This window comes from Euprymna scolopes, chromosome 3 (genome assembly GCF_053919585.1).
Source record: "Euprymna scolopes isolate OS-2025 chromosome 3, ASM5391958v1, whole genome shotgun sequence".
Classification (NCBI taxonomy): Eukaryota; Metazoa; Mollusca; class Cephalopoda; order Sepiida; family Sepiolidae; genus Euprymna; species Euprymna scolopes.
In genome coordinates, this window is record NC_136484.1 from 75,953,444 (window position 1) to 75,969,974 (window position 16,531).

The 16,531-nt window shown below is 34.7% G+C and overlaps 2 protein-coding genes across 3 annotated transcripts in view; one reads left to right on the forward strand and one right to left on the reverse strand.

The window, feature by feature from the left end:
* LOC145256310 (uncharacterized) overlaps nt 1-14,895 on the forward strand; it is a 65,326-nt gene extending 50,431 nt beyond the window's left edge. For both annotated transcript variants that reach the window (XM_080115041.1, XM_080115049.1), the window contains exons 2-3: nt 9,746-11,703; nt 14,320-14,895. In XM_080115041.1, the coding sequence (XP_079971167.1) occupies nt 9,747-11,703; nt 14,320-14,639 (2,277 nt within the window). In that variant the 5' untranslated portion in view covers nt 9,746 and the 3' untranslated portion in view covers nt 14,640-14,895. The remainder of the gene's footprint in view (nt 1-9,745; nt 11,704-14,319) is intronic.
* Nucleotides 1,790-4,948, reverse strand: LOC145261188 (uncharacterized). Its single transcript, XM_080119511.1, has 2 exons — nt 2,962-4,948; nt 1,790-2,856 (listed from the first exon to the last, which is right to left on the reverse strand). Exons 1-2 carry the CDS (start codon nt 4,946-4,948, stop codon nt 1,790-1,792), a joined length of 3,054 nt encoding a protein of 1,017 aa, XP_079975637.1.
* Nucleotides 14,896-16,531: the final 1,636 nt, after the last annotated feature.

Here is a 16,531-nt window from a genome sequence, read left to right on the forward strand (position 1 = left end):
CCAAAAAAAGCACTGCAGTTCACAAGGCAACAAGCAATAGTTCTCCATTACTACATTCAGTCTTTTAGCCATTGTTTAAGAGCACACAACATGCAAACAGATGGGTGTAACTGTGCCTCATGCAATTCCAAGCAAGTTTTTTTGTTGTTGTTTTTTTTTTTTACATAAATTTTGGCATATATGGCTACCGATATTAAACTTAGGAATTTTATGATGTACACATAAAAAGAAAGAATAAAATAATAATATGGTGCTTCTATATTATAATAACGAAAAAATATTGAATTTCAAGTAAAACAAATCGTACCTACATAATTGTCATGTCGCAAACAGTAACATATCCAAAAATTATGGGAAACGATGAGGTAGGAAAATAATTATTAATGAAAAACAATCTTCAATAAAGTTTAGATGAAGAATAAAATTTGTCCAACATTTTGAATCATGTTCATTACGTGACGTAAGCAACAGAACTTAATTATCTCCCCTGTCAACTTATCTTCTTTTTTTTTGTGAGCATAACAGTGATTTCGCTTCATTTGAAGATATTTTATTATCCACTTTGTCCCGTGGAAGTTAATTCTTCTTAAACAATTAATCGTTACTACTAACTCTGAAACTGAAGGAAAAAAAATTACAAACAAAAAGAGAAAAAATAGGAGAAATAGAATTTATTAACAAAGATATCTAAAGAAAAAGTAATAACCTCTATGGGCTGCCAAAAATGTCCATCTGGCTTACAAGAGTCTTGTCTTGTAGTAGTAACCAAAACGGGGGAGAGAGAGTGAAGGGAAATAGAAGGAAAGAGAGATAGAGAAGGAGGAAGAAGGGGGGAAAAGGGAGGGGATCACTTACTGGAAGCTTCTGGGCGCCCTTTTTACGAAAGGAACATTTAGAAAGTTCGTTTTCTTGTGGGTTTTATTTTTTTGAGTTTGTGTTGTTTAAAAGTTCCCTTTTTCTTTCTTTTTCCTGGAAATTCGTTTTTCGTAGTCCTTTCAGCAAGGTCGAAATTTCTTGAGGCTGTATATTCTGGTGTTTTCTGGTATCTTCGAAAACTTCCCTGCGGCGAATATTCTGTTCAAAACATCTATTATCTTTTCTCGATAATAGAATTAGTTTTCAAGTGTCTTAGAAAACTTGGTGCTTCCTTTCAACGAATTTAATGTCTCGTCAAGACAGAGTTGTACAACGCCTTAGTAAATTCCAGGCGTCCCTTTTTATCCGAGACCTACAGTTCGACCGTTCTGGTCCCCTCGAAGCCTTGTTCACAACTGACTATTTTAACTCAAAATATCACACACGTGCCTCAATTTAGCGCGAAAACGTTGCATCCAATCAACGGGCATAAGGGAGTCAGGTGACATAAAAAAAAGGGGGAAGCTAGGGAAGGGGGTAGGAAAGGGGTTAAGAAGAAAGGAAGGAAGAACAGAGCAGCAAAAAGAAGGAAAGAAAAAGGAAAGAAAGATGGTGGAAGATAATTTCCACACTCTCCCTAAAAAGAAAAAAGACAAAAAGAAAAAATCCTCAAACAACAATCTAATACCAAACGTATTCTGGATTTCTTTCATTTAAAGATTTAACAGACCTTACAGGCCTAGACTGAAAGTTTTCCCTGTCCTGACTAGTCCCCGAGCTCAGAGAATTGCCCTCTCCATCGTTAGAAGCTTGGTGAGAGTGGGTTATGGAAAGTTCTAAAGGACACAAGTTCCTTAAGGAATGTTCCTGAGTGCTGCCATCACTCCTTCTGATTAAAGCTGACCGAACTAAGCTATCCGATCCAGAAGTTAGATTAACCACCCTTCCCAAGGACCAGTAAGGACGAGACTTCATAGGGTTTTTTTATCAAAACGACATCACCCAGCTTAATCATATTTTCAAAATCAGATTGGTAAAGATCCTGCGACAACTCCCTCAGACCCAAGAGATATTGTTCATACCATAGCGTTTTAAAACGATTCAAGAATTCATCTCTACATCCCAGACTCTCAATAAGATCTTCTTTACTAGGGGGGTTATTCAGGAAACAATCTTCTTCTAAGGACAAAAACACAGAGTTTTTATGGAAGGGATGCACAAAGGCATTAGGAGTAATCACCTCCAAGCCAGAGTCATCAGAGCAACGATAGGTCAAGGGCCGATCGTTAACAGATCCTTGCACATCTGACAGAACGGTCAAAGGTTGAAAATAACTTAACTTCCTACGTCCTATAACCTTGAAAAGACAACTTTTAACAACTCGAATTAATCTTTCCCACACAGCACCGTACCAAGCAGAATATAAAGGTATCGTTTGGTGTTTGATAAGATGGGCATCAACTGTCCCTCTAAATTCGTCAGACAAATAAACCTGTTTAACAAGGTCACAACCCGCCACAAAGGACTTTGCATTATCCGAATAAATGTGAGAAGGGACCCCATAAAAATTGAAAAATCTCAAAAATGCCAAAACCACAGACTGAGTGGTCATATCAGGCAACAGTTCCAAGTGTATAGCTCGCACACTAAAACAGGTGAAGATTAAAATATACATCTTTTTAGTTTCATCACCTTCATGCACCCACAAATGGCCAGTAAAATCGATCCCGGTGTGCAAGAACGGCTTAACTAAATTAACCCGATGCTTAGGCAAATTTGTAACCTTGGGATATCTAAAGGAAAGAGTGTTATATTTTTTGCAAACGACACAACAAGATATCACCGTTTTAATAGCTTGTCTAGCTTTGGGTATCCAAAATCCCAACATTCTGATTTTGCTAAGCGTAGCAGCAATTCCCAGATGCTTACACTTCAAATGACAATCCATGATTATCAAACTTGTAACATGAAAAGACTTAGGAAGCAGAATAGGATGAAGGACTGCATCAGAAAAATAAGTAGATTTACCAATTCTACCTCGTGAGCGAATCAATCCTTCATCATCCAAAAATAAATTAAATTTAGAAACCAAAGGGGGGGCTTCACCGCCATCAGACTTAGACAAATAATCCTTTTCCTTAGAAAGGAACAGTCCTTGTGTCATTCTGAGCAAGTACAATCTCGCCTTAATACTAGAGTCGAGAACAATACCTCTCATTTTTGATATAAATCGGAATACAGCAATCAAAACTCCAATGAGCTTCTTCAGCGAAGAAAATCTCTCTACTTCAATTATATAACTGCCCTGAAAGACAGGTTCACAACCAGTAACTGTACTGATCAACATCTGGCTAGCCGGATTAAGACAATTCAGGTCATAACTAGGCCAGATCAAGTTATCTCCTCTCAACCATTCAGGCCCGAATAACCAACGAGTAAAAATCATTTTAAATTTGTTCAGGGACATACCCCTCGTGACAAAGTCAGCAGGATTGTCATCAGTCTTCACATACTTAAACTTCACTGTCAAACCTTTATCACTAAGATTTTTTACCATCGCTTTTACATCTTTTAACCGGTTACGAGTGAATTGACATTTCGTATGGACATTGTCAGATAAAACCCAGGACAGTACTACCTGTGCATCTACAGCGATAATCACAGAACTGAGCACTTCCAAAGGGAGTATTTTCACCAGAACAGAAATGTGCTTCATGCATAAATATACCGCTAACAGCTCCAAGGTGGGTAAGGTTCTCTTAACAGAGGGAACAACCCTGGCTTTAGCGAATATCAGTCTGGCTTCTCCATGCTGATGTAAATATACCGCGATTCCATAGGCCAGGTTCGAGGCATCACAAAACACTATCAACGTGGCTGAAGAATCGGAAGCCACGGAGTAACGGTCGAATTCAAGCTCCCCAATACGTACCAGATCCTTATACAACTTCTCCCAGTCAACCATAATGTCGGGTGGGACCGGCTGGTCCCAGGATACCTTCAACTTCCACAATTTACTAAGAAGGATCCTACCTTTAATAGTAACAGGGAGCATTAAGCCAAGGGGGTCAAATACAGAGGAATTTACAGACAAAATATCCCTCTTAGAGGATACTGATCTTCCTTCAATGCAAGAACTTACTCGCATTTTGTCAGAAGAGGGGTTATACAAATAGCCCAATACCTTCTCAGTGTCAGAACCGTGGGAGGAGAGACTGTTATCCTGCAACATTCGCTTAGCAAGCACTTCATTGTTGCTACAGCAATTCCTCAAGGAAAATCCACCTTCCCCCATGACAGAAACAGCTTCCAAGTACAGCTGCATCAGAACTTCAGCAGAATTATGAGTTTTCACCAGATTGTCCACATAGAAGTGGCCCAAAAGCATCTCCCTGCAAGGACCAGGAGGGTATTTCTCCACATGATATCGAACCATGTAGCTCAGTATGAAAGGACTGGATACAAAGCCAAATATAAGAGTGTTGTATCTAAAGCAGATTAACTCATCACCCAATCTTAAAAAGAAGCAGAATCTATTTTTGTCACATTCGTCATTCAAACGAATCATTAAAAAGGCCTTCCGAATATCGGCCAGTAGAACATACTGGTTCATCCGAAACCGCAAAAGCAAATCCAGCATGTCAGTGCACATATTGACACCAGAATAAGCGCAGTCATTTAAAGAAGGTTTCCCACCGGTTCTCAAAGAACAATTGAAGACCGGTCTAATCTTGGTCGTGCACTGTAAATCCTGTTTTATCACCGGTCGATGAGGAATCCATACATATTTGTTAAAATCGGAAGGAGTAACCACAATCCTTTCAATTATTCCTTCCTTTTCTTGATTTAAGAAGACCTGACAATAATCCTCGTACAACCCCTGTTCCGTTAGCTTCTTCGATACGCGATTCAAAACTGACAAAGACACCTGATGATTAGCAGGCACCGATTTTAATTTTTCTTCATTCCAAGGCAAACTGACATAGTAAGAGTTATCTATGAAGCGAATGGAGGAGCGAAAGGACTCAATCATATTCTTATCGAAATCACTGAATTCCTCCTCAACAATACCTATGGTTTCCAAACTAAACATTTTTTCCACAGTCCTCTCAACAGAAGACTCCTCAAAACAACTGAACGGATCAGTATACACAGACTTGGGGTTCAACGCAAAATATACATGAGTGAGGTCGCACACAGTGTTCCTTGACGACTTGAGCATAATTCAATTCCAACCCCCTTTCCAGGTCTTTGGGAGGAGGAGACCCAAAATCCGCCAGATCACCAAACAAAACCATTCCTTGGGGAAATTCCCACACAAGGCCCTCTCTAAACTCCTTTAAATTCATAGGTCCCAAAAACCTAAGCACGTCCACACCCAGTAAGCCATATACAGGCAAAGTGTCATCTCTCAACTCCGAGAAATTAGCAGCCAATTTGACCTGATGTTTCTTAAGGTCTTCTACCACAGAATTCAATCCGTGAACACGAAACGAAAGGTCCATATCATCATCCACCAAGAACAACACAGAATGGCATGAATTTGGAAACCTCACTTGAAGATTAACTTCCTTCAAGTGTTTAACTTCTTTTCCCAAAAAGGTCTTAATCAGAAACTTACGATCTCTCATGGGAGTATTAATATCAGAAAAGGCATCCAACATTTTTCCAGACAAATAGGATCGCTCACTACCTGTGTCGATAAGGCAGTTGAAAGATACACTTTCACCAGATCCATTGTCGACGGCAACCTCAACAACAGGCAGTAACGAAGAGCTATTCAAGTGCCAACAAGCATTAGAAGCAGTAGATTCACCCCCAACAGAAGGACACAGCACTCTACAGTGACCCTTCTTATTACATAGCCAGCACATTCCATACTCCTTACCCTTGCAAATACATGACTCTTCTGCATGAGAAGGGCTCGAGCACTTGCTACATAAGCCAATCTCCTTACACCTCCTCAACCGGGCAGCATGAGAAGGAAAAAACTTGCAGGAATAACCGTTATGGTTATTGGTTCGGCAAAAATTACACTTAAATCCAATCTTAGTAGACTGGATATGAAAATTTTCCAGTGTGGAAGGTTTTTTAGCATCTGGAGAGCCCATGAACCTAGGGGAAAATGTTTTCTTAGGTATACTAGCCACCTTCCGAGGATATGTTTCCTTATTTTTACAAAACTCAATCGTTCGAAATATTTCCGAACTGTGGTCTAGTATGTCTTCCAGGGTAGGGTAATTATTTCCTATTTTATGTATCAACTCAGACCTAAAAAAAGTGGGCAGCTTACTAAAAACAATATGACTTAACAACTTGTTTCCGGGAGAGTTCATCTCCAAGAAATTTAAACTGAAGGAACTATTTAATTCGTGAACCTGAGCCTTAACAGAATTCAAGAACTTCTTTGCTACTAAATTGTTGCTTAACTTCTCTATACCCAATATATGGGAAAAAACAGAATCCACAATGTTGTCCTTATCTAGAAATTCCGACGCGAGAATGTCGGTGGCTATGCGATAGTTTTCCTCAGATATAGAGAGATGCCGCACCAGTTGAAAGGCGTAGCCAGACAAATGGTTTTTCAACACAACTAACCTCAGGGCGTCATTTTCTAAGTCCACTACGCTATTTTCGAATTCCCGCTGAAAATTAAGGAAGGCTAATATATCGTTTTCTAAATCCTTTTCACTAAACTTGGGACATTCAATTTTGGGCGTCATCCCCAGACGTTTTTCCTTAATAAGAGAGACTTTGTGATTTGCACTATCCCTTACTTCTACCGAAGGCTTGAGTCTAGACAATTTTTCCAACACCTTCACTCGATGGAGAGCGCAATCCCTATTAAATGCCTTAATCTACTCATCTTCTGTTCCCTCAATTAAATAGGCATTAATAATTTGCTCGTCTAATAAATCCACTGAAGCAATGTAATCATCTATCTGCTTTTTATATAACGTATAACCTACTTCATTTATTTCATCTAATGAGTCTAAAAATTCAAATACAGTTAAGATTTTATCTCTAATAATCTTTCTTTTTTCAAATAACATTGAGGTAGTGGGAGAGGTAGTCATTTTAGAATACTAAACCCCGCCCCTTCTAACCTATCAACGGCTAAATGCTAAACCACTACCCTTTTGGCGCGCGCGCCACAACAACGCTTCTTGGCGCCAAAAATGCCTGTAAAAAAAAGGAACAAGAAGCCAAAATGGCCGACGCAGAAACAAAGAAGAAGGAAGGAGGGAGGGAGGTACTATCTACGCGATGGACAGCAGCCGGTCATCAATAAGCCGAGACCAGTTTAGCAGAGAGTAGCTTACTAAACTGGCAGAGTTATTAACTCTATGAGTACCAATTTTTGGCAGAGTGAAGATATTTTATTATCCACTTTGTCCCGTGGAAGTTAATTCTTCTTAAACAATTAATCGTTACTACTAACTCTGAAACTGAAGGAAAAAAAATTACAAACAAAAAGAGAAAAAATAGGAGAAATAGAATTTATTAACAAAGATATCTAAAGAAAAAGTAATGACCTCTATGGGCTGCCAAAAATGTCCATCTGGCTTACAAGAGTCTTGTCTTGTAGTAGTAACCAAAACGGGGGAGAGAGAGTGAAGGGAAATAGAAGGAAAGAGAGATAGAGAAGGAGGAAGAAGGGGGGAAAAGGAGGGGATCACTTACTGGAAGCTTCTGGGCGCCCTTTTTACGAAAGGAACATTTAGAAAGTTCGTTTTCTTGTGGGTTTTATTTTTTTGAGTTTGTGTTGTTTAAAAGTTCCCTTTTTCTTTCTTTTTCCTGGAAATTCGTTTTTCGTAGTCCTTTCAGCAAGGTCGAAATTTCTTGAGGCTGTATATTCTGGTGTTTTCTGGTATCTTCGAAAACTTCCCTGCGGCGAATATTCTGTTCAAAACATCTATTATCTTTTCTCGATAATAGAATTAGTTTTCAAGTGTCTTAGAAAACTTGGTGCTTCCTTTCAACGAATTTAATGTCTCGTCAAGACAGAGTTGTACAACGCCTTAGTAAATTCCAGGCGTCCCTTTTTATCCGAGACCTACAGTTCGACCGTTCTGGTCCCCTCGAAGCCTTGTTCACAACTGACTATTTTAACTCAAAATATCACACACGTGCCTCAATTTAGCGCGAAAACGTTGCATCCAATCAACGGGCATAAGGGAGTCAGGTGACATAAAAAAAAGGGGGAAGCTAGGGAAGGGGGTAGGAAAGGGGTTAAGAAGAAAGGAAGGAAGAACAGAGCAGCAAAAAGAAGGAAAGAAAAAGGAAAGAAAGATGGGGGAAGATAATTTCCACACATTTTACAAATTTCTTTTTTCATTAATTTTTCATTTATTAACCTAAGTGCAATGATATCAAGACCTTTTTATTCAATATATTCCATATTGTTCTTACTAGTCACCATGTTTTTTTAAGCATGCATTCAACTTTTTCAAATTACATGCATTGTATACTAAACATTGTATACTAAATATTGTACACTAAATAGATTTTCAGTCAAAATGGTTCCTCATCTAATAATATATGATAAACACATAAAACCATTTTTATCACCTATACACAATTTTTTATTGCATTATTTGATAATGTTCAAATTTTGTTGTTGGAATTTAGTTGCATCTTCACAAATGGGAAGACGGTCACAATGCAGAAAATGTCCCTTCTGATTATCTTTCTCTCAGATAATCTGAAGTTATGCTGTAACTCCTCTATAGAATTGAAAGATAACATTTAAACAATTTCATTGAGTCATCTTTGTGAACATGTAAGCAAAAGCAAATGAAAAAGAAAGGGTGTTACTAATTAATAGTGAATATTTATAAAAGAAAAAAAACGGTACTTCTGCAGTCTATGGGCCATACCAAAATAATAAGGTCATTAGTATATTATTGATTAATTTGATTTTGGAGCCTTATGAATATTTTGGGGATCTGGGTTTGTTAGATGGTGGGGTTTACAGCCTATCAATCATCTTTGAAGAATTTTGTTAGATGGTGGGTTTTATTGCATGTTGTGTCGTGGAACAACAGTGAAAATAAGAACAATCAAGTCGAGGTTTGGTTAAGGAACAAGTGTATTAACAATAATGTACAAAGATAGGAAAGCGTGTATATCTGCTAGGCACTCAACTAGCAGTTAAAGTGCAGTCGCATCTCTCTCACCGGGGTTGGAATTACTAGCACTATTTATAGTGCTAATCGGTGTAAATTCCTCTGTTCAAGGAAGGCCGGTATAATATTAACCATAGTTGAGACATTGTGTTAGTTTGTGGGTTTTACAACATATCAACTATTGTTCAAGCATTTTGTTAGTTCTGTCTGTTTTATAGCATGTCAAGCATCATTGAGGCATTTTATTAGTTGGAAGACATTGATGCATATAAACCTTTTTAAAAATATTTTGTTAGTTGGTGAGTTATATAGTATGTCAACCGTCATTGAGGCATTTTGTTAATTGATGGATTTTAAGGCATATAAACCTTCTGGATGCATGATGATTAAAGTCTTTTATGTTTAAAGTTTGTTTACCTCCCAAACTAGCATGGCGGTTTACCTCTAATCCAATTCTCCCTTCTTCATTCCAAGGGAAATAACTATTTTTTTAGGTATACCTAATATTATTAAACAGCCAAAGGCTAATTTTATTAAGATTGTGTCCTAGATAACTGATAGTTAATGGAATTGTTTATTAAACACCCAAAAGGTAATATTCCTTAGACTGTAACTGAAATGGTTAAGAGTTAATCCAAGTTTATTAAACTCTCAAAAACTAATCTTGTTAAAATTTTGTCCAAGATAGCTACTAGCTAAATCAATTGTTTATTAAATACCCAAAATAAAATTCCTAACTTTTAATTTTTCTCTAATTTCAGTATGATGGCATCAAAAAAGACTTTCAAACCAGGATTGTTTGATATTGGCTTAAATATTGAAAAGAAACTCAGAGGTCATTATTTGGACATTTATATGAAGAATTTGACACACAATCTTGAAGTTGATCCCATCTATATAAAACCTGCAACTCGCAATCTAATTGCTTTTCTTTTATTCCACATAGACTTAGGCCGAACAAGAGCTCGTTTAATGTTGGAGGAGTTAATTGTAGATTGTCCAGATGAATTAAATGCTCTTGCTGACCTAATTTACGTCTACAAAAAAATGGGTCGTGAGAAGGATGCTGTAACATATACAAAAAAGCTTGAATCCAACAAAGATGATCCATTATGTCAAGCGAGAAGCATTTTGGGCCAGGCATATGCTCTAACCTATGACTTGTCAGATGACCATAACAAAACACCAAAAACTTTTTTAAAGGATAGCTGGAGAACCCTTAGTATGGAAGATAACCACACGGAACAAGTAATAAAGGCTAACACTTTGATTGTTGAAGCCTACAAAGTGCTGAACACAATTCCTGAGACAGCGCATGAGAAAAAGATCAAAGCAAAACAAAAGGCAGTTGAAAGATTTGAGATAGGAATTAAAAAGCTGGAAGAGTTAAATTGTTCCAAGGAAGAAATTTCGACATGGAAACATAAACTCGCCGTTGCTCGCAGCAGAATGGATACCTGGAGAAATAGAGAAGGTGACAACATTGATATCCGATCTGAAAACTGCATAAAAGCCTTTGAAGATCATTCATATGTGATTGATAGCCTTAAATCAGTTGAAAATCTAGAAGAATCTCTAAAATTATATCTTGCCAAGTCATGCATCTATTTTGCTCAGATGTATACATCACGGAAAAATTTTATGAAGAAAGATCAGTTGTCAGAGAATGTTAAAAAGAAGATACAAGATCTGAACTCTCTAGTGGACATGGCGAGACAGCTTTGCCCAAATAACAAAACAGTTTTGGCAAGATATGGAAGAATTAACGTATTTTATAAGCAATATCTGGAAGCAATAAAGATCTACGATAAATCCATCGAGTTGCTTCCAGATAAATATATCAACTGGTTTGCCTATTCAAGCCGAAGGGATGCATTTTATTATTATAGCAAAGAACTCATGAGAAAAAATTATCATGAGAAAATAATTGATAACTATTTGAGGTGTGCTTATAGGGATGCAGAAATTTGTCTTCAATCGAAATGTACACAATTCTGTATGTTACAGATGGCTGAAATATGCTTTGAGAGAGCTAAGCCAGGTATCTGGTTTAAATGCCAGGAAAAAAATTTCATCTATGAAGCTCTGGAAATTCTCCATGAGACGCTGACCACAAGGGACATAAATAATGATGCTAGGATCTATGCTTTACTTGGAAAGTATTATCCATATATAAGTGAATATAGGAAATCTATTGAGTCTATTAAAACGGTATTAGAATTGAACAAGTGGAATAAAACACATCCCATGAACTTTACGAATCTTTGTAAAAGTTTTATGTGCTTTTATGCTGAGAGCAAGAACAGAAATTTGCTCAGTGAATTCCGCTATATGCTAAAAGAAGCAAAGAAAAAGAAATGCGATATTTGGATAAGAAAGGCTCTCGAAATGATGTATTATGACTTTCCACAAATGCTGTCTGATTTAACTGAAAACATGATCAAATGGGATGTAAGAGGATGTGAAGACATTATAAGCAATGTACTGCAGATGGGGATTAATGTGCATCACCACATGAGAGTCAAATTTAAAAAGAGGTTTCAAGAAAGAAATTATCAAGAATCAGATAAAAATGGATCAACAGAGATTCAGGGGTTGAAAAGCAGAGAAAGTTTTGAATACGATTTCTTTGTTTTGCATTCAGAAGAGGACAAGGAATGGGTGAATTTCATGTTGTTGCCACAACTTGAAGAATATGACGATGCAATCAATTTTAAAGGTTAGTGTTTACTGTCTATATCAAAAAGAAATAAAAACGTTAAGACGGATCATGAGACAGATTGACAGACAGAGCTTTTTCTAAAGATCAATGCATCTAAAAACATATTCAATCTTAAAATGCGTTCATCTTATCTTTTGATGAAAATGTTATTTCAAACTAAATAGTAAATGATGACCAAACGAATACAGATTGGCAAAGAGAACATTTTGTAGATATAATGCATCTAAAATAGGCACCGCCAAAAATGCTCGAAAAATCAAGTTGTTGTTGTTTTTTAAAACGAAATTACATTTATTAAAATCCATTATTTCTGAGTAACTTTTTTTTTCCAGCAAAATAAAACCCTGAATTTTATCATATAGAAAACAGAATAATGTAAAACTTTTTCTACTATTTTTAATTAAATTTTCCCAAAAAGTTAACAATTGACATTTTTTGTCTTGCACAAAAAACGTACATAAATATTTAAAAAAAAAAAAAAAAGGTTTTTGAAATGATTAATTTATTTATTTGTTGTTTAACTAAGATTTAGGATGATTTTCTATGAGAATATGCAAAAATATTATAATATAAGTACCTGGATTTCAAATAATTCCACTTATTCATATAGGCAACCAGTTACTTCACGTCGATCTAGAGTCTAGATCAACAATGTTTACGTTTGTATTCAATAAAAAGCAAACTATGGAAGACCAAACAGGCCAAAAAAAACTTATTTTTCAGTGACGAAAATTTCAATGTATTATTAACGCTGAGGCTGGCCAGTACCAGATGGGTGACCATTTGTATGAGTTTGGTTTTTAATGGGTATGTGTGTGGGGGCCAGGCTCCCCAAAATGGGGGGAGGCAATTTAAAGCAGAATAAAAAAAAATTATTTCAGCGCGTTTGGTCCACCGTAGTCGAAAGGCGGCAAACGTTTTCAAACGGGATCGAAAAAAATGATGCTATTTTTAACACAAAGGGCACAATATTTATCGAATTTTTTTTTTTTTTTGTATCGATTATTCAAAGCATGCCCTGTTTAATAAGGGTCATGCATTATTCGGCTCGCTAAAAAAAATTGTTAATTTATTTATCAAAGATTTTAAAATGGCTTTTTTCGTATAAATATTAAAAAAAAATTTTTTTGTTTTGCGTAACTTTAATTATTTTACTTAACATATTCATCGAATTTCACACTTCAAAACTGAAAAGCGGGATAATTAAACACAATCGAAGTTCTGATATTCAGACGTTAAAATAAGGTATGCAAACAATTTTTTTTTTTTTTTTAATCTATAATTCTGTCCCTTACAACAACACAATATGTTGTGTTCAGTTTCAGATGATTATTTTAAGCATATTTTTACCCCCTCAAAATAAGGGAGGTTTTGTAAGCAAAAAAATATATATATATATAAATATCGTTTATGAAAAATAAGTACACTGTTATAAAGTTCATTCTTCTCTTAATAATCGCTGAAAATTTCGTATTGATCGGATAATTACCTGATTTTTGGTAGATTTTTAAAAAGACGGTCCGTCAAAAATAACTTACTTATCCCCCCCCCCCAATTTTGGCGGTGCCCAATCTAAAAACATTAAATCTTAATATGCATCCATCTTATCTGTGTATTCATTAATAAAATTGTTTTTCCACACTGAATAGCGACTGATGGACAAACTCAGATGAATTGAAAGACATATTGACACATAAAACCTCTTGTAGATTTTGGTTGGATGCATCTAAAAATGGATTCAATAATTCATCTATCCTGTCTATGAATTTGACGAAAAAGCTTTTTTCAAACTTTTGTGTGCATGCCAGACAAAATTGTTTGGGTTTTTTTTTTTTCAAACTTTAGACTTGATAGAAAATTTTCTACTAACATTAGCATGAATAACCGACAAAATTGTTATTTCAAACTTGAGCATGTCTGAATAACAAAACTGTTATTTCAAACTTGAGCATGTCTGAATAACAAAACTGTTATTTCAAATTTGAGCATGTCTGAATAACGATATGATTCTCCTGGTTATTTTACGTTTTGATAGCGATAATGAAATTGAAGAAAAATTATAAATAACAATTCTTCTATATATTTAAAACGTTGGTCCAGAAATCACCTTAATTAAAGAACAAAAAATACAAAAAAGTCTTTATTATGTACATATTCGTCATGGAATGGAGATACCATATTCCAAAAATTACGTAAATTGATCAAGTTTGTTTGTTTGTTTTTTTGTTTGTTTGTTTTTGTTTTGTTTTTGTTTTTTTCTTTTTAAGAAAATCAAATTTTATGAGTAAAAACTCTAATCGCTGTCTTGGAAAAAACAATAGCAGATAACTCCACAATAATTCAAACTTCCAAGATCAGCCTTTATTTTACATGAAAAATTTTCTTTATAACGAAAAATACCTTAGTTCATGGTGATTTGTGGAATATGACATAGCCCTGCCGTGACAGGTACGTACATAAATATCTGTAGTTTTCTTTTTTTTAGGTAAAACTGATCTTACATAAAAACATTTCTCAAATTAGTGACTTTCTGAGTCATAGGTTTGTTTAACTCATCGCTCTGATTGTTGGCTGTTACTTAATGATTTTTTTATTTTTTTATTTTTTTTTAAGGTTGCTTTCCAAGTCGTGATTTCAAACCGGGCGAAGGAATAATAGATAGCATGTGTAAAGCAATCAATAAAAGTCGTAAACTTCTGATAATCTTGACGCCAAATAACAGTCGCAACAAGTGGATGATATTATTCCGTGATGTTTGTGTTTTATCGATGGTCAAAAACAAAGCAAAAGACAAAGTGGTCATTCCTATCGTCCGCAAAAGTTGTGAGATTCCTGACGTGCTTCAGCCCTATGTTTGGATTGATTTCACAAAAAAAAGCAACTGGGATTGGCTTCGTATGGCCCTTACTGTTAACCTGGATCGAGTGCTTTAGCTTAAAATAAAAATGTCTACCTTGCGTTGCTTTGAACAGAACGAAGTGCGGAAACTAGAGTGGTGACAATTTTATTAACTCAATAAGAGAGATAACTCAATTTTAATCATCGGGAGTTATTTCCCTTAATATTTTTCTTTTTGTTCGTTTTCATTCATTTTCTATATTAATTATTTGTATGCATTTCTTACTATGTATAAAAGATGATAAAATGCTGTTCTTTTTTAAATTTTTTAAGAAACAAAATAAGCCTGATCACTATGTTTTGCTTTTGTTTATCTCTTTACAAACATAGGGTCTTACTAGCATTTTATTCTGTTTTGCTGTACTATCCCCAAAACAATGTGAACAGAGCGAGAGCGCATGTTCCCGTGACGTCAGACTTGTGTTAACTATACGAAGTATGGAAAAGCAGAAGCGACTTAATGCTTTTTTAAAACCTTTGTTTATCTTCTTCAAACTGCAATTAATAATTAATATTTGCTATAATTTTGTTATGTTTTAAGATTTACACAGTTTAATGATTAATAGTATTATAAACATTTGTATATTAAATATGAAATACGGTTTTACCGAATGTTCTTTTATTTACCTACGGGCTTCCATATTTTGTTGTTCAGTAAAAAGAGACGAACAAAATATGAGGGGGGGCTACAAAATGTTTAATATTTGTGCAATATTTTCAAATCTGTTTTAATCTGGCGATAAAATAGCTGAAAGAGCCATGTTTATGTAAAAACTTAATATTTTTTTAAAAATTTAAACACAATTAATTCAAAATCTATGTTGTAACATTTTGAAATAATGGAATTTTAATCGTTTTAATCTTTTAAAAATTAATTAATGTTTACTAAGTTTCTTTTTCTTGGCAATTCAACTGATTATAGTATAGATGAATTCGAAAAAACGCTATTAAAAAAAAACAATAATATTAAATTTATATCATTTTTTTAATTGCAACTTCAAGGTAAATTTTTGTATTTAAACTTTTAAAAAATAAATATTTTTTTATTTATTTGAAAATTCAAAATTTCTATTTATTATGAAACATAAGAGTTTCATAATAAATAGACATTTTGATAGATTTAAGTATATTTTGTTCGAATTTCGAAAAAAATAAATATGGCGGGGGGGGGGCACGTGCTAAAAAATATTTCCCCTCATATATTTTACGGAAACTGCATTTTATATGTAATTTCATTCTAAAATGGATAAGTATCGAAAATCTGACGATTAGTTGATTTTTGCTAGATTTATTAAACACGGGTATGTTTTCACGGAATGTCTACTAAATAGGAATGTTATTTTAAAGCACCAATTATGTAAACACGATTTTCGTCTCGCAATTTCATTATTTTCGTTCGATGAAAAAATCTTCTTTTTTTTTTAAATTATTACTGGTTTATTTTGCCCTTCTTTTAAGTGGTACAGAAGTTATACTGATAACATTAATTTACAATAAAGTTACATCGTGTTACATATAGGGTGGGGTAATTCTGTGGTGAATTTTGGCAGTCCTTACTGTACTGCTTTAGGTGTGTCAGAATTGTTTGGGAATTTTTGACACTCCTAACACAAAACTGTGAATAAAATATAAAAAATCTCGTAATTTCTCTTTTAAAAGTGGGTTGTTTATTTTCTTTATGGAATATACTTCCAAAATAAAGTATTAAAGTTGTTTAAAAAATAATAGAAATATTATTTTTTATTTTTTAAAAAACAGTGTTTACAAAGTGCCTGCGTGCGTTCATGCAGCCATGTTTTTACGTAATGAAATCAGTTGAATTTTACAAATTCAATTTTTTTCAATTCTTAAACTTTAAAAATCTATCAAAATTTTTCTAATGGTTCAATTTTTAAGATATTTTCAGGTTCAATGTGAAATTTTATGC

Coding starts and splice junctions, on each gene's coding strand:
- LOC145261188 (XM_080119511.1), bottom strand. CDS start 4,948: ATGTTTAGTTTGGAAACCATAGGTATTGTTGAGGAGGAATTCAGTGAT. Junction 2,857..2,961: donor TTTGTCTAAGTCTGATGGCG/GTGAAGCCCCCC, acceptor TTTCTGATGCAG/TCCTTCATCCTATTCTGCTT.